The sequence below is a fragment of the Anabas testudineus genome, chromosome 3 (assembly GCF_900324465.2).
Source record: "Anabas testudineus chromosome 3, fAnaTes1.2, whole genome shotgun sequence".
Taxonomy (NCBI): domain Eukaryota; kingdom Metazoa; phylum Chordata; class Actinopteri; order Anabantiformes; family Anabantidae; genus Anabas; species Anabas testudineus.
The window spans coordinates 11,262,268-11,286,381 of NC_046612.1; the positions used below are offsets into that span (position 1 = coordinate 11,262,268).

Consider the following 24,114-nt stretch of genomic DNA (forward strand, 5'->3'; position numbering starts at 1 on the left):
CACACACACACACACACACAGAGTCAGATAAAGCAAGAAAAATGTGTGTGGCTCTAAAGAAAACAGTGAAAATCTGTGAAATCGTGGTTAGCATCATGGGAAAGAATTGGACAAGCAATACAGGTAATACTGCAGGTATCTCCTTATCTATCACATCTGCACCGTGAGTACAAAAATACCTTTTTATCATCATTAACATTCATTAACTCTTCAATCCCCAACGAACCTGTGTTGAAGTCTTGTATGAAAAGTGCTCAAGAAATAAAGTTACATTCACAAACAGTTCATGTGGCGTCGTCCACGCACTGCACCGTCTTACGACACTGCGCACGTGGACGACTTGGGAGGCTGCTCCAGGATGGATTCACGTCGCAGGTCGTTGGGCAAAGTACCGTTAGGGCCCCAGACTGTCAGCTCTCCGTAGATCCCCGTCTCGATCATCTCCTCCTGCCAGGGGATGGAGATGTTTCCTGAGGCGAACTCATCAAAAAAATCCCTGTCCTTGTCTTCCAGCTGCACGCCTTTAACCGTGGAGAAGGCCCCAACGTCGTCTATGTTTTTAGCATAAACTGTCTTGGGGTCTGGCACAAAAGGGGGTGTGAGGATCCCTGAGGAGACACAACACAGGAAGATACAGACATCAAGTACTGACAGGTCTTGGTAAGTATTCATACAGTAAAGCTGTTGATTAGTTTAGTTTAATTGTGCATCTAGTCACCACGAGGATCCTTACACACATTTAAACATAAAGTAAATAAATATAAAAAGAACCTGACAAGTGCAGTGCAGGGAAAATAGTAGCTGGAAACCTTTGTTTCCACATTTGTCTGTCTGTCTTAAACTCACCTGCATTCAGCTTCCTCCAGTTAATCTTGCTGAAGAGGGGGTGCGCCCTGAGCTCGTCACACGACCCGTTCTTGAAGCCGAGCCTCTTGTCAACCTCTTTGCACAGCAGACCCTCGCAGATGGACCGGGCGCTCTCACTGAACTTCTCTGGGTAAGTTACTGGGTCGTTCAGAATACGCTTCTTGACCACCTTGTTCTCCACCTTGAAACAGAACAAAGGACAGTAGAAATGAATTCAGCCATATGCAGTCCAACACTAACACATGGTCACCATTTAAAGCACGAGTATACTAATACCTTCACCTGGTATGAGTAATGTGTAACTACGTATATAATAAAATCCACCAGTTCTGACAATGTTCTTGATGTTTCACAGCAGTATCAGCTTCAGCCCACACGTGGGCAACGTTGAGCTGCTGTACATGATCTAAGAAGAGTGTCACTGTGTCATCACATGGATTTAGGACATGACATGACAGTAGTGAGGACACGGTGAGTTTAAAGCTCACATTAAATGTTAACACATACGCCGCTTTTTTACCTTCTCTCCTCGGGTCCTAAAGGGTCCCTTGGCAGCCATAAACTCATAAAGAGTGACCCCCAGAGCGAAATAATCCACAGAGTAGTCGTACTCCTCTCCTCTTAGCAGCTCTGGGGCCATAAAACCTGCAGGTGAGAGAAAAGTGTTACAACCTTTCAGGTAGAAGGTGCAAATTTGAAGGGAATGAATTTGAATCTAAAACGCTAAAATGATCTACAAACATCTTTATTACTGCTAAAATGTACACTAACCTATCTTTTACAAATGATCAACTATAGAAAAAATACATATTTTTAATATATGTTAGCTAAATTTTATTTTATACTATAAGTCAATACACCACAAACTACTCTATTGTAATGTGGCAGGATAGTTTCACCCCAGTCATTCAGGTCACTCTGTAAAAACTACATGTGGGTAAAGTTGTAGCTTGGATTCTTTTCTAGCTCTACCTGGAGTCCCAGCGTAGCCCTTGATTTTGAACTGATCATCCGCCAGCTCCACAGCCAGACCAAGGTCAGAGATACGGACGTTACCTGTGAGGACAAACAACGGGGTAATGTCAAGAGCTGCGCACGTCACAGATACGAATGTTGACCTGCACTCTACGTCTCTGAATCGTTACCCTGCAGTACCGTGATAACTCAAAGATGTCCTTGTGTTAGAATTAAGACACAATGTGCACTGAGGGTGTGAAGTGTGTGTGTGTGTGTGTGTGTGTGAGAGGGTTTCAGGGTGTTTATACACACCAGCGTGTGTGTGTGTTTTGACCTCGGGAAGCCATGATGGGACAAATAAAAGCAAGGTGAGGGGATCTGGTTTACAGTACAGCAAAGTCAAAACTGGAGTGTGCTGCTGCGAGGAAATATTACATGAAAGCCAATAAGAAAGTTACGGTAACTTGACAAAATGTTTAATTACATGTTCAGAGGCCTATAACTCACTGTTCCAGATGAACCACTATGACCTCTTGAAGGTATGAAATGGACAAATGAGCCCGACCAACAGTTACAGCACCACTGTGAGGACCCAACACTGAACACTACATCGTTCTGTCTACTGAAATCTACGTATTTCTTATTTCTTATCAATCCAAGTGTCTGACCTTGATTATCCAGCAGCACATTCTCTGGTTTGAGGTCCCTGTAGATGATCCTCTTCTGGTGGAGGTGCTCCAGGCCTTGGATGATCTGAGCAGCATAGTAACAGGCCCGAGGCTCTTCAAACCCCGGATTATTCTCATCCACATTGTAGATGTGATACCTGTTAGCACAAAAGAGACTACTCAGGACAGTGGATAGACACATTTCTTTTATTAACACATACACTTTGCATTTTCAATACACTTGTGTGGCACAACTAGCAGAACATTTATAAGCTTATTTTCTGGCGAAAATATTAGAGCATCTCAGATTTTTTAGTGTCTTAAATGTGAGGATTTGATGCCAAATTGTCAATCAAAATGTTACTGGATAAAACAGATGATGTGCGTGCATAATATTGGGTGTGGGAAATAAAACCAGAGGGTGTCGGATGGAATCATGTCAGTGAGTGAGAGATCTCACCTCAGGTCTCCTCCGTTCATGATGGTCATGACCAGACACAACTCTGTTTTTGACTGGAAGGCATAAGCCAGAGACACAATGAAGCTGCTGTGAACACGAGACAGGATCCTCTTCTCCACCATCGCCCCCTATAGGACAGGGAGGGACAGCAGACATAGTGTTCACAGCACTCTGGGCTCCTTTTATGTTTGCTGGACACGGCAATGACACACGTATCACAACATCATCATTTTTTTGTGGTTAAAGTGAAAACCTGAATCATTTGAGTAACATGATGTCAGCACCCACCACTAATGTTACAGGCATCTTAAGCACAAGTTTTAAAAAATCCAGAGGCTTCGATTTATTAATTTAACACCACAGGATTGGCATCTTTAAGGAGATCAAAATGTTCTAATGCTGTAGGCACTAATCATTTAAGCCAAAGGTGTCTAATGTTATTTGTAGGGCTCCATCTAGTTACTGGCTGTAGTTTAGAGGGAGGATTACACAGATCTTGTACATAAAAGACCTGGAAAACAAGGGAAATACTAGACAGGAACTCATGTTTCAAAAATAACAGCCACTGCACAAACTGTAAGGAATAATGTGCCAGAATAATAAATAATAGTGATGAGAAGAAGAAGTCTTGTGCAGCTGGATCCATAATCTGCATCTTCAGCCATCCACAGAGGTCTTGTCATGTTCTGCTTACTTACCTCGTAGCCTTTTCTTTTCTTCAGCCTCTTCTTGTTGAGCTTCTTGCATGCGTACAGTTTCCCTGTGGCCTTCATCTGACAGGCAGACACTTCCCCGAAACCCCCTTTCCCCAGCACACGAAAATCCAGGAACCAGTCCTCTCCCATGGGCTGCATCTCCAGCCACTTCCACTGCAGAAACCTTTTCAGATACATACTTTCCAGGAAGAAAGTGTACGGCACTTCCTTGAGAAAGTCCATCACACTGTCCATGGTGTCCCTAAAAAGATCATCTCCGACCTCTTGGTGCTGCTCTTTGACCTTTGTGATGCCATTTTCAGGCAGAAAGGGGCAGAAATACTTGGCATCAGGCTCCATGTACCGGGACAAGATCTTGCTGGCTTTCTTTACACGATCCTCGTCCTCAGCCATGTTGTATTCCTCAATATCCTTCCACAGGCGGCAGGGGCCTTTATACTCACTGTTGGAGTCAAGAAACTCCTGGAAGAGACGCTTGCCAATGGGCTGCTCCACACAAACCGTCTGGAAGCCCAGGTCTAAGGTCTCCCGCAGACCCTCGCATACTGTGATGTGTGGCAGCTTCAGGCGGGAGTGGTACTTCTTGTCTCGGTTGGATGCAGGATTGGCAGTGCCGTCAATGCTCCCGCGGGCTGAAATGTAGGCAGAGTTGGCCACCACTGTCGTTAGGCCACCGATGTCCATGGTGACCCAGTGGAAAAGTGTGTGAGACGCAACAAAAGCTACAGAGATGTGTTACAGGGACATAGACGTGGTAGTGGACAACTGGAAATGTGTCCAGAGGAGAGAGGAAATGATAAAATAGCAAAAAAACTAACAATCTGTGTATAATGGATTTCTCCCTGTAGTGATTGAGAAGCAGACAGTCTTGTACATCAGACCGTCTGCTCGCTGCAGACAGGCACAGAGATCTGAGTGTTTCCCTCAGTGAGGGTGTCACTAAACCTGAGAGTCCCTCCTCTTCCTCTCATGCACATGCAGACACACATGCAGATCTACCTGACTCATCACCTTTTGCACAAAGGGATTTATACATAGTGTAATGCTTTATCCTCTGCTAACCCATGTGCCCGCTGCAGATAAAGAGAAGAGAACAGAATGAAACAAGGATTCAGGGAACACGATGGAGAGGAGGGACAGAATAGAAAGGGAACAAGGGGAAAGGGAGAGGAGGGATAAACAAGCATGTAGTGTGCTGGTAATGACAGGAAAGCTGTGAAGTTGTGGTCAAAGTGTTCACAGTAGCTAACACTGTGTTTAAGCACAGTCAAACAACGACTGAACATCTTAATGCTGTTTGTAACCACAGTTTTCGGCCTGCTGTGTCTAGGGGAGACAATACTGGTCCATCATTAGGTTGGCTAAGACTGAAATATCATGGTTTATGGATGGGCTGCCATAAAATTATCCTCTCAGGGCATGCAGTGTTATGAAAAGATACAGAAAGCCCTGAATAGTGACTGCCAGTCTATCGCAGGTATAAGATGCCAGCACCAAATTCTAAGACTGAGAATGATCATTACTTTTGAAATTGTGATTTTGATTTGATCATATTTTACTTTCGTGCCCTCAAAATAGTCCACAGAATTAATTCAGTCTAGGCCAAAGTGGTGAGTTCACCACTTCAAACTGTTTCAAGGCTTAATTGTTTCTTCGGTTTTCACTGGTTCCTGTTTCAGTGTGTGATAACAAAACTGCTCTCATGAGTATGTAACAACCTGCCTGGCTGTTCAAGGTGATCCCGAGGTTGATTCAAGGAGCCAAATAAAATGTTGCTGAAGAAAAAAAATGAACCTGTTTCTACGTTGGCCCACCTCAGCTTGCCCACCTGCTGCACGCCCACTTTATCACAGCCCTATAAATCAGACAGAATACATACATCGCCCTGCCGTGTGACATCGAGGAGCTGAGTTTTTAGCTTTTACTGAAAAATAGAATGAGACACAACTGAAAGGGGCTAAAAAAAACTTTGGGGAGGGACAAGAGAGAGGAGATCCAATTCATACACTGACTGAGAACAGGGGGACAGGTCCGTTTTGGATCTTGGTTAGCACAGAACTTCACCATGGCCACTCTGAAAGAGAAGAGGACCTGTGGACAGAGATGTGAAGACTTTGGCCATTTTATCTGGAACTCTGACAATGGGACGTTTATGGGGAGGACACCAGAGAAATGGGGTAGGAATAAAACAATCACCTTTTACTTCTTCGTTATATTAACGTTGGAGACATACAGGAATGAATAGAGTCACCTACAACACAAACGGCTCTGTGGTCATTTTGAGCTTCAGATATGAGAGATAGATGTCTGTAATTCTTTCTCCTGTACATAGTGTCCCTGAAGTGATATCTTCCCTGAATAATTAACTGTTCCTGTGTTGTAAAATGATCTTATATTAGATGTAGGACAAAACTGTCTTTTTGTGTTTCTCCTGTCACTGACATGGATCAACACATTTGAATTGATCTTTAGCGTCATATAAAATAGAAATATTTTTATGTACATATTTGGTGTGTAAAATCAAACCCTGTGAACTATGGAGTAAATAAATGTTGCAAATGTGCTTTGTTACACCCCTGTACTGTACATGTCAGTCTTGTAGTGAAATTGTAATTTATAAGCCCCTTGCCTGAAGAGAAATATTGAAATTACTTCTAGAAACAGAATAAAAAAAGTGTATTTAGTGTGAGAAAAGACTAAACAACACACCATATCTTTATCATTTGCGTGTGCGCTAAAAGACAAACACACACATTTTCTGCCCTTTAACTACAGTGAGGTGAAAGTTTGCAGCATGTGGACAGAGAGAGAGATAACTCAGTGCCTGTGATTGTTCTGACTGATTTTACAGTCAGATAAAATTCAGCTCATATCAACAGAGGACACCCTGACCTCTGCTAACGTAGACGTACACTTTTATGACCACGCCCAAAACTCCCCTCTCCACCTCTCTTGACTGTCTATACTACAAATACAGGATTTTTTTTTTTGTAGTTTGTTTTACAGGAGATTATTGTGCATGCTCAGATATAAAGCCATCCACAAAAAAACTTTAAAACGAGAAACCATTGTCAGTTTATCCAACATCCAACCTGTTTTTAGACAGTGGGAGGAAGCAGGACCACCGTAAACATGTAGCGTCAAAGGCTCTTTCTCTCCCACACAGTGTACATCAGTCTCTATTATGTGGCCTTCTACGTGGTGATGACAGCTCTTTTTTCTTTGGCCATCTGGGTGCTCATGTACACCTTGGATCCATATGCCCCCGACTACCAAGACCGGCTACAATCTCCAGGTAAAACCACTACAGAAACATGTTAAGGCTTCGAAAAACCTCTGTGGCTCTGAACCAGCTCTGTTTGGCTGTTTAGGGGTGATGGTGTGGCCGGACACGTATGGAGAGGAAGATGTTGAAATCTCTTACAACACCTCAGACAAGACCAGCGTGACGAAGATGTCCAACATCCTTCACAAGTTCCTGAAGCGTCAGTATTTGTTTGAAGGAGAATTATTTCATATCAATCACAGCTGATTTAGATATCTAAATCTGTGTCTCTCTCCTTCAGCCTACAACGACACCACGCAGCATGAATGTAACTACCATAATTGCACCAAGGGAAAGTACTTCGTCCAGAAAACCTTCTCTGCCCCTCATCACACCAAGTGGTCATGTCCCTTCACACAAAGCATGCTGGGACCCTGCTCAGGACTTGAGGACCCAACGTTTGGCTACAACTCCACAAAGCCTTGCGTTGTCATTAAGATGAACAGGGTGTGGTTTGGCACTTTTAGAAGATGAATTTTTGCACTGCATAAAACATTCAATAACCCCGTAGGTGTCATGTAAATTTTCTGTTTTGCCTCTGCAGATCATTAATTTTTTGCCCTCTAATCACACCGACCTTCCTCCATATGTCAACTGCACCATACTGGTGAGCAGCAACTGCATATTCTGATTTCAGTTTTCAGACTTCTGATTTCAGTCACACAAAGCTGGAGGGGTTGCAGGAGACTTTTATTATTAGTATGTGACATGCACCCAAAATAATAGATAACATTATTCCCATCATAGCTCTTTTTGTGAGAACTTCTGTGACCAGAAAAACACAACAACCCCAGTTTGTAATGTAAACGTTCTGTTATATAATAAATGCAATTACATAAACAGGTGTCTGTTTATAGGAAGGACACAGCAATGTGGAAAACATTGAGTACTTCCCAGATAGGGGAGTCATGGATCTATCTTACTTCCCTTACTATGGAAAACTGGCACAGGTAAGCAAAATAAATAAATAAACACGCACACACAACCATGGATGCATTAAATACATACACCAAATTTTCTTTATGGCATTAGGTGAAAGCACCTGTCTTATGTCTCTACAGCAAACATCCTTTTGCAACCAGCAGATAGTTTAGACTGAAAACAAGGGGAAACCTGTGAGCCTAGCTCCGTCTGTAAACACCTGAAACGCTCGATGATTAACTTGTATCTTGTTTGGTTTTTGATAAGAATTAAACAAAATGTCAAATTGATAATTAGCAGTGATATCCTGCAGATGTCCGTCTTCACTCTAAAGTACGATAATTGGCCGCGGATATCAGAGTGGTGTCAGTCCTGTCATCTAAATCTAAAACAAAACAGTGTAAATGAGGAACTGGTTCTCTAACCTTGAACAGGGAAAATATGAAATACAAGAAATACAACAGTAACCAGTGATTTGCAATGCCCCCTTTCTCCTTTTCTTCAGCCCACTTACGTCAACCCGTTGGTGGCCGTTCGATTCAACCTGGTCAAAGACAAGAATGCCAAGCTCGAGTGCAGAGTGGTCTCTGACAAGATCACCTACGAACACTACCACTTGCCCTACGAGGGAAAAGTCATCTTCTACCTCAAGGCAGTGCAGTGAGAAACAGGAGATACTGAGATGTCTTATGTCTAACAGCTCACCTGACTGCGCTGAAGAGTATCTGCAGATCTGTTTTTTAACCTTTAAACCAGAACTCAACATTTAAGGCCACTTAAATCTCTGTGCTGCTCATCATTATTATTTGTCACGCTTTGGGATTCATGAACGTCTTTGTCATGTGATTGTTAGATTTTGCCATGGAATAAACAGTAAAATCATTACTGACAAACATGAGGTAAAATAAAACCGTGTCATTGGAAGACTGTGACTAATGTCTAATTGAGATAAATAAATAAATACGTTTTTCCAGTAAAAAAATAATCAGTTTGTGAGCACAACATTCAAAACTATTGACAGTTGGAAAAGACATTAAAATCCCACCACGGTTAGTCTGTGGAGTATTTGTACCCTCGCTAATAGGATGATGATGGTGGTAAATCTGCTGACTGCAAAGTTTGTGGTTTATCAGCTTACACAGTACAGGTGTACTCGCACACACACACACACACACAGCAACACGTACCTGTGGGTCCGTCTCGTCCACTGCTGATTATTAAGTCGTTATTACACAGGGTTTCCCTGACTCAGAGATCTTGGAAGCCAGACGTTTCCTTGAAAAAGATTATGATGCTGTGTGATGAGATAACAGGGATTCACTCATATCAACCTGTCCATTCCTCTGCTTCTATTTTTGTTGTGTGTAGAAGGTGTGAAGAGGGTAAAAAAAGAAATGCAACGATAAGTTCATCAGTCGCATCATTTCAGCTCTATTTACTCTATGGGTTGGAACCAGCTCAGGAGTTTTGTTTCATGTCATAGATGTAATGATATTAAAACTATATTTTCCTCTGAATCATAATGGACTTTAAGTAGCATGAACAGAAAATAACCAAGTAAAGGACAATACCTTTCTAAGTATTGTACTTTAGTATTAATTACATTCCACCACTGCCATCAGTACATAAACATATTTATTGTCTGTCTTTGCTCTAATGCTCTTTTTCATTAAATCATGTAATCTTTAATTGATCACAACCAAAAAGCTTCAGAACCTCTGTATTACAGAATACAACATACTGTATGTCATACATTAGATTCTGAAACGTGTGTGTGTGTAATAAGCTTCATGTTGACAGAGTCTGCAGCTCCTTCAGTGAAAGTACTGTATTCCAAAAACACCACCAATGTAAAACCAGGGAAATGCATCTTCATTGTCCAACTTTAATAAATAAATGAATTAATTCACCAAGCGATAAATACATAATGAGAACAGCATTTCTTTGTGCCTGGTGGTGTCACAGCCACCAACACACACACACACACACGTAAACTCAAATACAGTCTCTGTTAACCTACTTCATTTCTGGGAACAATATTAAACTTTACAGTAACGTGATAGTGTTACATACATTTACGTTGCACTTGATGGATTATAACACAGCGACATTTACAACATGAAATGCCACAAAGGCGCTCCCATAAAGCAAGTCTTGCTTTTAGTGCAGAGCAGGCACAGAAGTTTGACATTCAAAAGGTATCTAGTGCAGGACTTTTCTTTGTGAATAAATTCTCAGATAAATTCAGAGTTTCATGAGCTGCTACTTAATGTTGTATTTTGTTGTCTACATTCCATTGTTGTTGTTTTTTTTTTAACTTATGTGCAATATTGAAAATATAAAGTTACAAAATAAACAGTAGGATTTTTTGTAGTTTTGTGCTGTAACACCTAAATTCACAGAAATGCAATGATCAGAATAAAGTACAAATACCATCTATTAAATACAGCAGATAGAAGGCCCGCACCTCAATTGGAAACAGAATATGCCATTTACAAAAACCTTAATTCTAATAACATCAAATCAAAAGTAAACATGTCAAATATAAGAAAGAGGAAAAACATTTTAGGTACAAAAATGTGCCTGCATATCAAAACAAATATATGGAGCTGACATTAAATGTCAGACTTGGTCCATGTGATTAAAGGAATGGACAACGTTGAGATTCAGCACTAACAAGTATCAAAAAGAGAAACAAGGAGAGTTTCTTCTCTTTTTGATACATGCAAAAGGAAATCACACTAAAGCCGTCAGATACGACAGATCATGCCAAACCTTTAGGAGAGTCAGAATGAAGTTGAGTTCAGTGAGGTCATTTCCTAGAAGTTTGGGGTCACTTAGAGATGTCCTTGGTTTTCATGGAAACATAGACGTTTTCGATTGTGCTAAGTGAAGTGCAAAATAGTTTTCTAATGACCAAGTACGCTTTTAAACTGATGAACTTTGCATTGACAACAAGTGAATAATGTTTGCTGTTAATGGACGTATGTACATGTGCCATTAAATCAAGCAGTTTCCAGCTGTCATTCATTTCATCACTGACAACATTAAGAATGTTTACGAGTTATTTATGATCAATTTGATGATAAAATCTGATCTGAACAAAAACATTTCTAAGTGACTCTAAATTTTGAACAGTAGTGTATATGGTTATTAAATGATAGTGTTTGTACAGTAAAGGGCACCTACAGTATTTGACTGTAATTGTGGTCCAGGTCCATACTGTAGTACTATTGTAATGGAGGATCCATACTGTAGCAGAAGACATTTATAATATCTGAAAGAGACATTTTTCAAGAATCTAATAATAATACAGGTATTGAATAAATTCAGCTGATGATTGTTTAAGTCGAGGACTGAGTCTGTTAAACCAAGAAAAAGTTCAACAGGCTGTGTCATAGTGTTTTGACATGAAAGCCTTTCTACATGGTCGAATAAGACTTAACTTCTACTTCTTTTCATGCTGTGTATAACAGTTACTGTAGGCAGGAACATTATGGACTCGATCAGGTCATGTTACTGTTTTGCGCTCTGCTCGGGGAACACATCTGTGTGTGGTGACTCTCCACAACACAGGAGCCAGCAGCAAACTGAGAGTGGTGACACTGAGAACCAGCAGGTACACCTGGGCAGAGAGAGATGAGAAAATGAAGAAGGAAAAACCTCACACTAGGCAGGAAATCAACCATAATCAAAAGACATGAATAATACAAGGAGAAAACAGGACTGGAGCACCTTCAGCCAACTGAGCCCTTCTCTGTCCAGATATTTAAAAATCACTTACTTCTCTGGAGATGATGCCAGCCCGGCGGGCACGGCTGCCCAAGACGAAGGAGAATTCGCTGACCTGCGCAAGCCCAGCGGAGACCACCCACCGTATGTGCCGGGAGCCCGGAGGCAGGATCGCTGACAGAACCACTACGGCCATCACGAACTGGGAAGAGGTAAAAGACAAGGAAGTGAGAGTTTGTCAAACGTGAACCAGAGAAGGAAAAAGAGCAAAAGAGAAAAAAAGTGCGGTACCTTCATAATGACGAGTGTGAGTGTCAGAACCAGCAGGATGGTGAGTTCATACAGCACAAACGTTGGAAACACATGGAGACCTGCAACATCCCACAACGACACACAAGATGATTCAATCAAGTCTCAACGCAAATGGCACAAAACTGTAACATGATAATAAGGCTTAGAACTGTCTTCTGACCGATGGAGGCAAAGAAGATGATGGCAAGGAAGTCTCTGATTGGTTCGATACATCCCATGACCTCTGTGGTAACCATGTGACCCTGCGTGGACAATAAAGCTCCAGCCAGGAAACAGCCCAACTCCATGGAAACATCCAGAAACTCTGTTACCTAAAAGAATCAACACAAAACAGTTTTCTTCAGAAGATGTGTCAGAGTTTTGCAGGAAAATACAAGAATATTTAAGACAGCTCTTGATAAGATATAAAGCTAAGCACATACTGTCAGCATGAAAAAGACAAACGCTGTCATCCCCAGCACCAGGATCTCCTTGTTGCCTTTGCTCTCGGCGTGTAGTTTCTTGTAATAGGGGCCAATCAGGAACGATTTTAGTACCAAGCACAACAACAGCACAGCAGCCAGAGACACCAGGACCTGGCCCAGGAGGTACAGCACACGGAGACCTCCAAACAAGAGGCTGAAGTGGTGTGTAAAAGGACAAACAGACTTACAAAGCTGAGTGTGAGAGAGATTTCAGGGTAAAAGACACAAAAAAAAAACCAAACCCACAAACCTGTCCAAGTCTCCACTCTGTGCCTGGATCAGAGTCGGCATGACAGCAATGAAGAGGCCGAGCTGAACGTCTTGCATCACTAACATCCCAAGTAGAACACTGCTGTAGTCCAGGTCACCTGTCGCACAGAACCAGTCATGTTACTAACCACTGTATGATCAAATAAAGGTATCGCAAAGCTCACTCACAGATACACAACTACTTACCTTCCTTGTCTGCCCTGCTCCCTCCTGCTAGGAAGCGGGACACTAGTGGAGTGCTGGACAGGGAGAGACAAGTGGAAATGAAGACAGTCTGGGTCGGTCGAATACGCAGGACTTGGCCCCACAACAACCCTGCCCCCACCATCAGCAGACTGAGGTAGCACGACCCCTGAAGTGACGTCTTCCATACCTACACACACAAACACACACACCGGTGTTGCAAAACAACCTCTGATGAAAACATTAATGTACCATTTTAATCCCTTTTATTACCTTTCGAAGTCGCTCAGGGGAGAACTCGAGTCCCACCACAAAGAGAGTGAAGAACACGCCCAGCTCTCCCAGCGTCTCCACCTGGACCATAGACTGCAACACACAGAGACAGACGCCGACATGAACTAGCACAACATTAACAGGTATTTTTTTCTTAAAGGCTACATTCACATCACATTATCTGACACACACACCTTGATGCTGTTGAGGCCTGAAGGACCAAGCAACACTCCACAGATGATATATCCAAACATTGGAGGAAGACCGACCAGAGTGCAAATCCAGCCGCAAGGTAGGGACAACATCACCACTGAAACCAAATCCTGCACATATGTACAAGAAGGAAAATTGTGAAACTATCTTACTAGTAATTTCTAATAACTGGATAACTGGAATCTGCTCTCCTCTAAACATTATCAAAGATGAAACAAATGAAAACAGAGTTTCCATCACGTTAGGAACTACTGACCTTGATGAAGTGATGGTCTGCTCTTGGCATTGTGGAGTCTCGTGGTTTAGTCAGAACATACTGGTTGTTCTGTGAGTCAATGAGCATGCTCAGTCCCAGGTCATCCTCCACTTCCTTCTGTCTCGACTTGTTCTTCCTCTTCCCTCCGCTCTCTTCGTCTTCCTCCACCCTCAACACTGCCTCTACATTAACTCCTTTCATCTGCAACACAGTGAGCATGTTGAAAAAGTCTGAAATCCTGAAATGTCTCATAGTTAGAGAGAAAAGGCTGATAGTTGAAAAGAAATGGTATCCGAACACTGTTAATGTTTGCCGACCTGTTTGTTGTTATCAAAGGCGTGCTCCTCGATCTCCTCTTCTAGCCGGTCTGCTGCCTTTCTGACGTCCTCCAAGATTTCATCCAACATGGACAGAGTCTTGTTCTGGGCTAAAGCGCTCTTAACAGCTTCCTGCTGGTGTTTCTCAGCAGCCACCAACTCCACATATTCCTGTTCCTCCTGAAACATGAGAACAAAACCCAACAGACAGGTGTGTGAAGGGGGATATATTGAGTTGACACACCCAGAAAATCATGTCTGAAAATGCTGGAAACCACAACCATGACAAATTTGGGTCAAAAACAGAATCACATTTTGTGATGACATTTTATTACAATTTCTAAAAATCATTTAATGTTGAAAACATTTATAGACAAATGTTTACTTGAAAACATTCAAAGACAACGGACCCATCTTAGTTCACTTGGACTGTCTGAATTCTGCATGTATCAGCTCCTCTCTCCGACACCCTGGGGTGGTCTCCATGAAACACTGCTGACCACTGCTCACCTTTATGGCTGCTTCCCTCAGAGCCTCCAGCCTCTGTCTGCTGCTGTCTTTCATGTTGACCACATCCCTGTAGTCTCCCTGCAGCGCCCTCTGCAGGCTGTGCACCGCCTGAAACACCAGGTGCTCGCTCTCATTCAGCTCCTTCTGGAAAACTTCCAGAGTGTGAACCTGAACACAGACAGAGAGACACCAGTCAGTCATCAAGCTGTGAAATATCAGACATTCTGTCCCCATACCATCATACAGTCACTATAGCTCCATATACTATTTAAACTCAGTTTCGTACCTGGAAGTGCCTCTCCGGCTCTGAAAGGGCCCGATCCCTGCCGACTGCATTTGCAGCAGCTGCCAACTTCCTGACAACCACACTCTTCTGATGGAGGAGTCCCACCAGCCTCTTGCAGTTGTTGGCCACCCAGCTGTGGCCATGTGTGGCCCCCTTGCTTCGATAAAGCTTGATAGCATGCTGGGCCACCTGGTCCTTCTGCAGCACAGCAAGTGCCCCCGCTAGGCCAAGGCACAGCAGCCAACATACAACCTGCATCCAAACCTCTACTACTTCCTTCACCAAAGTGTGGAGATAGATTGAGAGAAAAGGACCTGGGAACAGGAAAAGAATATATCAAGACAGATTGACGTCGGCAGTTAGCTCAGTTGGTAAAGCAGTAGTCTGTAAACCCCAGGGTTACTGGTTGGATTTCTGGTTTCTCCTGGCTATATGTCGAGGTGTCCTTGGACAAGACACCGACATCCCACAGTAGCGTTGTCCAAACAACAATTTCCCCAAGGGGGTCAATTAAGTATGATATATTACAATAGGCCTATTATTACAGTAGGCTGATACAGTGTCTTTATAAAAGTACATTATAGTATACATAATGTTTGCTTTGGTATTTTCATTGGATTTCTTGATAATAAAACCTTATAAACATTATAGAAATACAGGATATACCCATTAAAGTACAGATTATAGCAGTACCTGCCCTAACATTTTGATATAGCTGATCTCTTTTAAAGTGGGCCACTGTATCCTTTCGCATTCATGTGGCCTCTCAAGAGAGGGATAAATCTTTAGGCTGGGCGTGGTTTCAGCTGAACAATTTAAAAGCCAGCTTTGTAAACACACCTGTGACCTGTCCTACTGGGTGCCGAGAGCAGCTAATGGCACCTTGTAGAGCTGTTTTTATTAGCACTTGACTTGACTGAGCATGTCACGTGTGAATTGCTGTCGTACTTTTCATTCTGCCTTCACCTCACCTGACAGTGTATTTTTATCTGTGCTTGTAATGGTGATGTCTTACAAACCTCAACGTGATTTACATGGATTAAAAATTAAAAAATGAGTTTAAGAACCTGATTTGATCAGAACAATGTGCCCTCTTCAACACTGGCATCGAACGTCTGCTTACATAATCTTGTTCCACATCAGCATAATGGCTGAATGCATTCAACTCACGCCCAAGCGGGTCCACACCTTTGTAAGCATGAGTCAAGCTGAGTGAAGTTGACTTTCTAAACTCCTCCTCTGTCCTTCTTCCTATGACTGGACTGCAGCCGCTCTGCCACTGTTGCTAGAGATGAATAGCAGCAGTGTTCGCTGCTCGGCTGCTGAACAGAACTAGCCTGCAGACACACAGATGCAGAAATGACCTCAGTTCCTAATTTTAATGGATGTTAAACCTAATTTGAGAAGTATCATATATTAAATATTCAGATTAAAGGGCACAATTAACCTACATAATGATTATTGCTCAAGCAATTTAAAGACTTTCCTTACATTTTCTTTCTTGTATTAACCATCTTCACCAATGGTAGAGAAAATATTTTGTACTTTGTACTTGACGACAATCTGTACAGCAATTCGTAACTACATTTAGTCTACTGTAACACTATAGCTGTTAAATAGTGTAAGACAACCAGCAATTACTGGTCGATCTATCAATTAGTTGAACAAAACAAAATGAATAAACAAATTATCCTACAAGTGACCAATTGTTTGTTATATTTCAGTCAAAACATTTGACTTTTGAATGTGAGGATTCCTTATTTTTTAGGTCTTACTTACATTAAATAATCTAAAATTTAAAAAAAGTATTAATTGTGAAAACAATTTCAGATTCATCAATAATAAAAAATAATCAATACTTGCAAGGAAATGCAAAAGATTTCTCTTATGTACTCATGAGGCATGAAATGACAATAACCAAGTAAATAAACTAACTAAATTACAAAAACAAGCACTGTGCCGTACCTGTGTTTAGTACTTTCATTTCCTTACTACTCAACACTTATATGGACTGTGTACTAGTGGATCCATACGTATTTAAACAACAAATTCAAATAAGAGACAACCAAACATGTTAATGTAATGTTAATAGGTAAAATAAGTCGAACTATTCATTACAGGAAATAGAAAGATAATACAAGCTGACCACACACACACACACACACCAGGCATGAATGATGTTTCAGGGACACCAGGAAACACGATGGTCGGTGAAATCATTCATTTGTTCAGTGCCTCAAACACAAATTACTTCACATTTACACTGGAAACAAAGACAAAAAAAAAAAAGCTGCAACTACCTGAGAAATGTGCACACGGTGTTTGTATGTCTCTCCACTCCACGGCTGACGGAGAAGCAGGAGAGGACGGGAACAATCATGTTGTTGTTGTCCCACCGACACCCCTCCTCTCCTGCCACATAGCTGCAGGCAGCGTCGACGCAGGCGTTCACCGATTCACCCTGAGACCAACTTCGGGTTTACTTCGACCTCCAGCCGTCGGTAACTTTACTGGAGCTAGCAGACCGAGGGGCTAACGCTGCTCCGTCCAGGTAGGACGGGACGACTGCTGCTGTTGAAACCTGTCCCGACGTCGGCTACGTGTCATTGTTGATAAAAGTTGAAGCTCTTTTCTCGCCCGGAGCTGTAAGTAAAGCTAAGTTAGCCTCCAAATTCCTCCGAGCTGTCAGACCAGCTCCAGCCAGCTGAGTCCACACTCACTCCCATGACAACAGTGCGGCTAACACAACTTTGCTAACAGTAGCAGTGACATGCGTTGATGTGTTGCCACAAGACATGTCATCGATAAACTTTAAATATGAACCACAGCTACAACAAAACAACTGCTGGGTTGTTATTTAACACAATAGCGTCGATATAATTTAGTCAGATCCATCTTCTGATTACTTCCGAAACATCTTAATCGGGTTTGATATGGGAGTTGTAGTTTTCACATGTTGTTTTATTCCGCTCGATAATGTTAAATGCTATTAAATTGGGACAGCTGTTCTCGGCTTAATTCACCTCTCACACATGTCAACAGTTGTTTATCACAAGCTAACTGCTGTATAGTTTCTTTTAAATAACAACAACACGGTCCAAGCTCATTGAACGTGAGTAATACGGTGACATTTTCAGTCATGTGGGTGTCACTGACAGGCAGAATAATTATATTATAAATTAAGTAATTCGCTCAAGTTTTTGTGTCCTAACTCACAAAGTTATTAAGCTAAGTAACCTAATATCCAAAACACTGGGGCCTGTGGCGTTGCAGCGCCACAGAACTACAATTCCCAGGAATACAGTGGCCTTACAGTTCGCGCATGCGCACAATTGGTACTAGGATATCAAGTTGAGCAGAAAGCGGGTGATAAAATGGTAGGTAAGATTACACAGGAGGGACAACTACTGCTCTTTAGCCCCGTTAAATAAGTCTAAAAACCCGGTGACGGCTGTCATTACGTTAAGAGGACACACCGGTACGCGGGCTCCGAGTGTCCTCAGCCAAGTGTCGCATAGTCAGGTTGATGTGTGTCGGGAATAAGAGGGAAATGGAAGGTCAGTTGTTGGTGTTTTGCGATCGGACACTCGCACTTGCGGCACACATACCTTTCCCATTTTGGTAACGTTAGGTCGCCTGTACCGTTGCCCCGGGTAAGGAGAGAGAGCATCTGACTCCCCCGGTCCCAGGGAAACTAGGTCGCCAAACACTGGCCTGTCACCCCTTGTTGCCGTGTGATCCTCGGGTGGGTCAGGTCTGCAGTCCTCCCGGTCACCGTCGAGATGAAATGAACCCGGAGAGGTAGTGTGTGAACTAACAGGAGAGAGTGGTGCGTTTGCAGTGAGATTAATGACACAGTGACTGTCAGGGTGTTGGACTGAGTCTTTACTTTTTTGAACCACATGCACGACAACCCGATTTCATGGCAATCCACTCGTCCAGTAGATTATTTTATGAGACAGTTTATGTTTGGAGAGCTCGAAGATTTGGTGGACACGACATCCGTGCGGCTTTAATGAAGTGTTCAGAAAGTTTAGGTGTGTGTGAGTTATTGGTGTAAATGTTCAGGTTCAGCTCCAACTCCACATGCACGTCTCTGTATCCTCTTTAATCCAGGGCTAGAAAGCAAAGCTGGTCCCTGTCCCAGGGCCACAGACCCTCTGTTCTGCAGAAGGTTCAATGGTTGTCTGTGTTAATTTGTGCACTTTTGTTTGGTACCGTGCTACTATCAACAAAACCCAACTTAAAGTAAAGTGATTAGGGCTTTTTACATTTCTCAGGAGCCTATTTAATTAATGTAATAACTTTTAATTACAGTTGTAACTGTGTTTACATGGTGCATATTTCTGAGCACTTTAAGAGATGATCAAAGTTAACAACAAAGTAGTATCGCAGAGTAAAATAATACTGATGTGTTTAATGTCCAAAAGGATTTGGGAATGTGTGTGTATTTTCTGGGCCTCTGTATTAACCCATTTTCATTCCTGCTTTGCAGCACAAGTTGAAATCATCCCAGAAGGACAAGGTACGGCAGTTCATGTCCTTCACGCAGGCCGGCGAGAGAACTGCCGTGTACTGCCTGACGCAGAATGACTGGAAACTAGAAATCGCCACAGACAACTACTTCCAGAACCCAGATCTTTACTACAAAGAATCCATGAAAACCTCAGTGGACCGCAAGAAGCTGGAACAGCTCTACAACAGATATAAAGGCAGGTGCAGCACAGTCTGCTTGTCTTGTCTGTCACACCTGGGCACTGTTTGGCTCACACTTCATAGCTGTCTTTTGCAGATCCCCAGGATGAGAATAAGATAGGCATTGATGGGATCCAGCAGTTTTGTGATGACCTGGGCCTTGACCCTGCAAGCATGAGCATACTTGTGGTGGCGTGGAAGTTCAGAGCGGCCACACAATGCGAGTTCAGCAGGAAAGAGTTTCTGGATGGGATGGCTGAGCTGGGGTGAGCATCACTCACACCGAAATTAAAGTTCATTCCAGTGTGTACTTAATAGCTTGTAAGAAGCTGTAAAAGTTTATTGACTTTAATCCTAATATCTCCTCTAGCTGTGACAGTCCTGAAAAACTCAGGGCGATCCTTCCCAGACTAGAGCAGGAGCTGAAAGACACAGGGAAGTTCAAAGACTTCTACCAGTTTACGTTCAATTTTGCCAAGAACCCCGGCCAGAAAGGTTTAGGTGAGACTAAGAGCACAACATGTACTTTTGCTTTTTACAGATTTTTACCAGAAGTACACTAGTGTTTTGAAATGTACACATGTATTGTAATGTCAGATTTTAATCTTGTTTTTACTTAACTTTCTTCTGTAGACCTAGAAATGGCTGTGGCTTACTGGAATCTAGTTCTCACAGGTAGATTCAAGTTCTTGGATCTCTGGAACCGCTTTCTGCTGGTGAGTGTGGAGATTTGTGTTGCATCTTCAGTGAGGTTTTCTCACTCCTAAGTATGTCTTCATGATCCCGTGTGGACAAATTCAGTTGAAATACCATTCTTATGAGGACATTTTGGCCCTGTGAGGTCATTTTAGCCAGTCTTTGGGTTAAGACTAAGCTTTAGAGTTATGGTTAGGGTAAAGTTTAGCAAGGCAAATGTGTGTGTGTTTGTGTGTTAGCTGAATATTTGACATATGTGGATAGATTTTCAAGCCATTTTCAAATATCTTTGGTTGATCTTGAAGAAGGAAATCCTAATAGAAACTCTATTAAAAACCTGCAGACATCACTTTAGAGCTCAAGGAACAGGATTTTATTGCAGTTTTTTTCTCTCTCCTCTTTTCCACTCACCCAAACTGCTTTATGCAGATGGCCGCCCACCCTGAGTCTGGTTTTACTGGAGGTTTCTTCCGTTAAAGGGAGTTTTTCTCCTTCACTGTCACCTAGTTCTTGCTCAAGTGGGGTTGTTGGGTTTTCTATATAATTCTGTATACAGTTATGTTTTGTAAGGTCTTAAACCTTTAATGTAAAGTGGCTTGAGATGACTATTGAGATCTGTTGTGATTTGGCGCTATACTGATAAATTCGAATTGAATATTAGCTTTCACCGTATGGTTTCAATCAAATATAACAATAATAATAACGTCCTGTAATAATTTCCTGTTTTTGTGCTGTATTCAGGAGCATCACAAGCGGTCAATTCCTAAAGACACATGGAACCTCTTACTGGACTTTGGCAACATGATTGCAGATGACATGTCAAACTATGATGAAGAAGGTGAGCCTTCAGCATGAAGATGATAAGTAACGGCCCATAGCACAGGCCACGTAGCTACAAATAATTATCAGTTGTCTTTTTAAAATGAATGCTGCTAATTAATAAAAGTAAGGTCTCATATTATTATTTGTGCTACGAATCCCACTCACTCACTCAAACTTAAATTTGTCTCTTTTGATTTGTGGTTTGATTAATTCACAACAAAACCATTAAACCAAATCCTCTTATTGCCCACCCACCTAAATCAAGACAGGAGAAGTTCTGTTTTTATCAGAACTTGTTAAAATAAAATAATCTGCTTACAGCATTTAAGCTTCAAAAACAGTAATGGGTCATTTACTGATCTTTTGCCCCACATGGTGCTTCTCGGGCTTCAATCCAAAATAATGCAGGAAAAGAAAGTGTCATTGCAGACATGTTAGAAATAAAACCTCATGTAAAAAACATGATTTTATCCTTGTCTCTGCATAGTGCAGAGATAATAACCAGCTTCATGACCTATACCAAGCAGTAAACTTTGCTTGTTTATAAAAAAAAACAACTTATTCTTACAATATACTAATAACTATGGCTAAGTTCAGGCCTGAATGTGCAGCACGAGTGATTTATTAAGAGGACACTGCTTTGATGAATTGAGTGACTGCATTAACTTACACTTACATTAAACTAATATTATGTTTCTTCTCTCTCCTTAGGAGCATGGCCTGTTCTCATAGATGACTTTGTGGAGTTTGCTCGGCCGATCGTGACGGGCAGTAAACGTAACATGACATAGTGTTTGAACCAGCTTAACACAGCAGATGGATTTTGTTTCTTCCCCATTTTCTTTTTTGAATGAGGATTTTTTCTACTAATGAGCCAAAAAGAGACTAAGAGTGTCTGCAGCTTGTCATTAAAATTGTTCTTTCAACTGCATAAGATGCCTTGGTTGGACAGCGACCTGGAATCCAGTTCAGAAAGGAAAGCAGGAGGGGAATCAACTAGAGAGAAATGATGCTTCTTGAACAGACCTTATAATTGCAACATGGAAATGATGGGTACACTAAAACATGTCTCTCATGGGCAAATCACCAACTGGTGTAGGTGCAAACTGCTGTTGTGGACTTGGCTCACTAACCTGCACCCTTGACACAGTGAGGAGGGACAGTAAGAGTGAACCTTCAGCACTTGCAGAGGCTTGAGTTGCAGATGCAGTAGGATGGAACTGTGTGCTAAAATCTGCATGTTTTTGTCAGCTGGTGTGAAGCGGTGCTATGGATGTTAAGGAGGAAACAAGCAAACCTACATTATTTTCACTGAGATTGCAAAAGTGTAGCTCTCGAGCAGTCGCACTGAGAGCAGAGAAGAAGTGTGCTTGCTGGTTATGGTGTGTGTGTGTGTGTGTGTGTGTATGTAAAGTGGTTAAACATAATGCCTCTCTTACAATACAATGTTGAAATTTTTATTTGGTTTTATTAATATAGGAAATTAAGAAATGACTTTATCACTTTAACTAAGTGACAGTGAAAATGATCAGATTCAGATTTTGTACACAGAATTGGACAGAGCAGCATGCTGTTCAGCACCAGCAGAATCAGAATAAAAATAGATTTAAAGAACAAAAATGTATATCTGACAAAACAGGCCATGACATTTATAATCATGATTATTACATAGAAAGCATTTAGGATACTCATTTCTAAAAACGCTACTGCATTATGTTTTTCTGTTTTTAGTTTCTTTAGTTTCGCAGTGTGTCAACTGCTGTACACAAAGAGAAATAGACTGGCACATTGACTGTTTCCTATTATCCAGGTGATGGTGACTTGCCAAATCTGCAATCTGCACTGATTTACACTTTGTTTCTTTTGTAGGATTTTTCTTATGAGACAGCACTGTATACAAGTACAGAGCCATCAGAGCTGTTTACAGGACAGTAGGTTTCACTTACAGACTAGAATTAAAAAAAAAAAAAAAAGCATCTGCATCGCAGCCAAAAGTGTTTTAACTGTTTGTTTACAATGTTTGAGCTTTCGTTGTGTTGCTTTTTTATAGATTAGCAACAAGTAACATCACTTTGAGAACATAAGATTGAAGAAGTGATCTCATCCAGTGGCTGCTGTGCAGGAGAGCAGTGCCCTAATGCTACATTGCAGCTGGATGTGGTCAAGAGTATATGAGCGCACCTGACCAAACCCAGCTGTGGTGATGTGTGGTCAGACTTGAGCTTTGTAACCTGTAGAGGTCAATACAGCAGCGTTTTTCCTCAGTAAAGATGTAGTTGTGATTAGAAATGCTAATGATCTCTGTATATCCTGTACATCCCTGGCTAAAAGGTGTGACAAAAGGTAGAGCTCAGGTATCAGTCGCCCTATGTCACAGTACGCAGAAGGTGGCTTCCGGTACTTGCGTCAGTATTTGTCAGGCTGATGTTATTCGGCCAGTTTTTGTCACCACAAAAGAAACGTTGGTATTTGATAAAATAAGAGTCTCTTATTTCCCTGTCATCAGCTCACTACAGGGGAGATAATTGCCTTTCATTATGTATTATTAGGTTGCACACAGGTTCTCATGTTTAGGCAAACATAAGCGAGTCATATATTCATCCTAATTTCAGTTCTAAGACTTAATATAGGTGAGTAACAAAGAAATCAGCTTTAGGATGACTATTAAACAGTCTGTAGAGGCTGGAGAATGTGTCACATTGTTCATCTTAGTGTCTAAGAAAGTTTGATATGTGTTGGTTCAGTGAGATGAAACTTGTATTTAACTGTCAGCACTGTTGTGTACAGATCAATTGGGATCAGAAGAGATGCATTGAAAGCTTTTCCCAGTTGATTGTTGTTTGACTTTATAATCTGACATCTTTGTGGTTCAGGAGTAAGACAATGTCTGTCATATCTTTCAGTATTCACCATGCTAGTATGGAGTTGGTCCTGTCAAACGTTTGGTCAGCTGTTTCTAGCCACGCAGATTGTTCTCATCTAAACAGTATTATTTTTGCTGGCCAGAAACTAGGCATTTACTGAAAACTAATGTATCTTTGTCACAGATGCGTACCATACATTGTTTTCTTTAAGAAAGTCAATAAAGCATGTTGTTTTTATCAGTCTCATAAAAGATGCACAGAGAAGTTCTCTTTTTTCCCCCATTTTATTTCCAAGACAAAATCAAGA

General features: G+C 41.7%; 4 protein-coding genes across 14 annotated transcripts; 2 read left to right on the top strand and 2 right to left on the bottom strand.

Moving 5' to 3' along the window:
* Window positions 1–315: 315 nt before the first annotated feature.
* On the bottom strand, window positions 316–4,352 carry grk1a (G protein-coupled receptor kinase 1 a). The gene is made up of 7 exons (XM_026378540.1): window positions 3,651–4,352; window positions 2,953–3,080; window positions 2,493–2,650; window positions 1,840–1,923; window positions 1,388–1,512; window positions 847–1,048; window positions 316–608 (listed from the first exon to the last, which is right to left on the bottom strand). Exons 1-7 carry the CDS (start codon window positions 4,350–4,352, stop codon window positions 316–318), a joined length of 1,692 nt encoding a protein of 563 aa, XP_026234325.1.
* A 1,381-nt stretch (window positions 4,353–5,733) lies between these two features.
* Window positions 5,734–8,798, top strand: LOC113174489 (potassium-transporting ATPase subunit beta). Its single transcript, XM_026378541.1, has 7 exons — window positions 5,734–5,845; window positions 6,835–6,963; window positions 7,040–7,153; window positions 7,235–7,440; window positions 7,538–7,600; window positions 7,851–7,943; window positions 8,420–8,798. The coding sequence occupies exons 1-7, from the start codon at window positions 5,734–5,736 to the stop codon at window positions 8,576–8,578; spliced, it is 876 nt and encodes a 291-aa protein (XP_026234326.1). The 3' UTR covers window positions 8,579–8,798.
* A 981-nt stretch (window positions 8,799–9,779) lies between these two features.
* On the bottom strand, window positions 9,780–17,562 carry tmco3 (transmembrane and coiled-coil domains 3). 5 transcript variants are annotated; one of them, XM_026378072.1, is made up of 15 exons: window positions 17,031–17,562; window positions 15,919–16,067; window positions 14,731–15,044; window positions 14,445–14,612; window positions 13,935–14,114; window positions 13,618–13,818; window positions 13,343–13,471; window positions 13,149–13,241; window positions 12,879–13,065; window positions 12,673–12,790; window positions 12,381–12,576; window positions 12,119–12,269; window positions 11,938–12,017; window positions 11,699–11,848; window positions 9,780–11,539 (listed from the first exon to the last, which is right to left on the bottom strand). In XM_026378072.1, exons 3-15 carry the CDS (start codon window positions 14,986–14,988, stop codon window positions 11,426–11,428), a joined length of 2,025 nt encoding a protein of 674 aa, XP_026233857.1. In that variant the 5' UTR covers window positions 14,989–15,044; window positions 15,919–16,067; window positions 17,031–17,562; the 3' UTR covers window positions 9,780–11,425. The 5 variants fall into 5 exon arrangements, with proteins under 5 accessions (XP_026233857.1, XP_026233859.1, XP_026233858.1 ...); XM_026378074.1 differs by having other exon boundaries at window positions 15,901–16,067; XM_026378073.1 differs by having other exon boundaries at window positions 15,854–16,067.
* On the top strand, window positions 16,922–22,900 carry dcun1d2b (DCN1, defective in cullin neddylation 1, domain containing 2b). Of its 7 annotated transcripts, none has more exons than XM_026378079.1 (7): window positions 16,922–16,936; window positions 19,226–19,442; window positions 19,523–19,691; window positions 19,796–19,926; window positions 20,059–20,141; window positions 20,863–20,959; window positions 21,655–22,900. In XM_026378079.1, exons 1-7 carry the CDS (start codon window positions 16,934–16,936, stop codon window positions 21,732–21,734), a joined length of 780 nt encoding a protein of 259 aa, XP_026233864.1. In that variant the 5' UTR covers window positions 16,922–16,933; the 3' UTR covers window positions 21,735–22,900. The 7 variants fall into 7 exon arrangements, with proteins under 7 accessions (XP_026233864.1, XP_026233867.1, XP_026233866.1 ...); XM_026378082.1 differs by lacking the exon at window positions 16,922–16,936 and adding an exon at window positions 17,192–17,281; XM_026378081.1 differs by lacking the exon at window positions 16,922–16,936 and adding an exon at window positions 17,239–17,375.
* The last annotated feature ends 1,214 nt before the right edge of the window (window positions 22,901–24,114 follow it).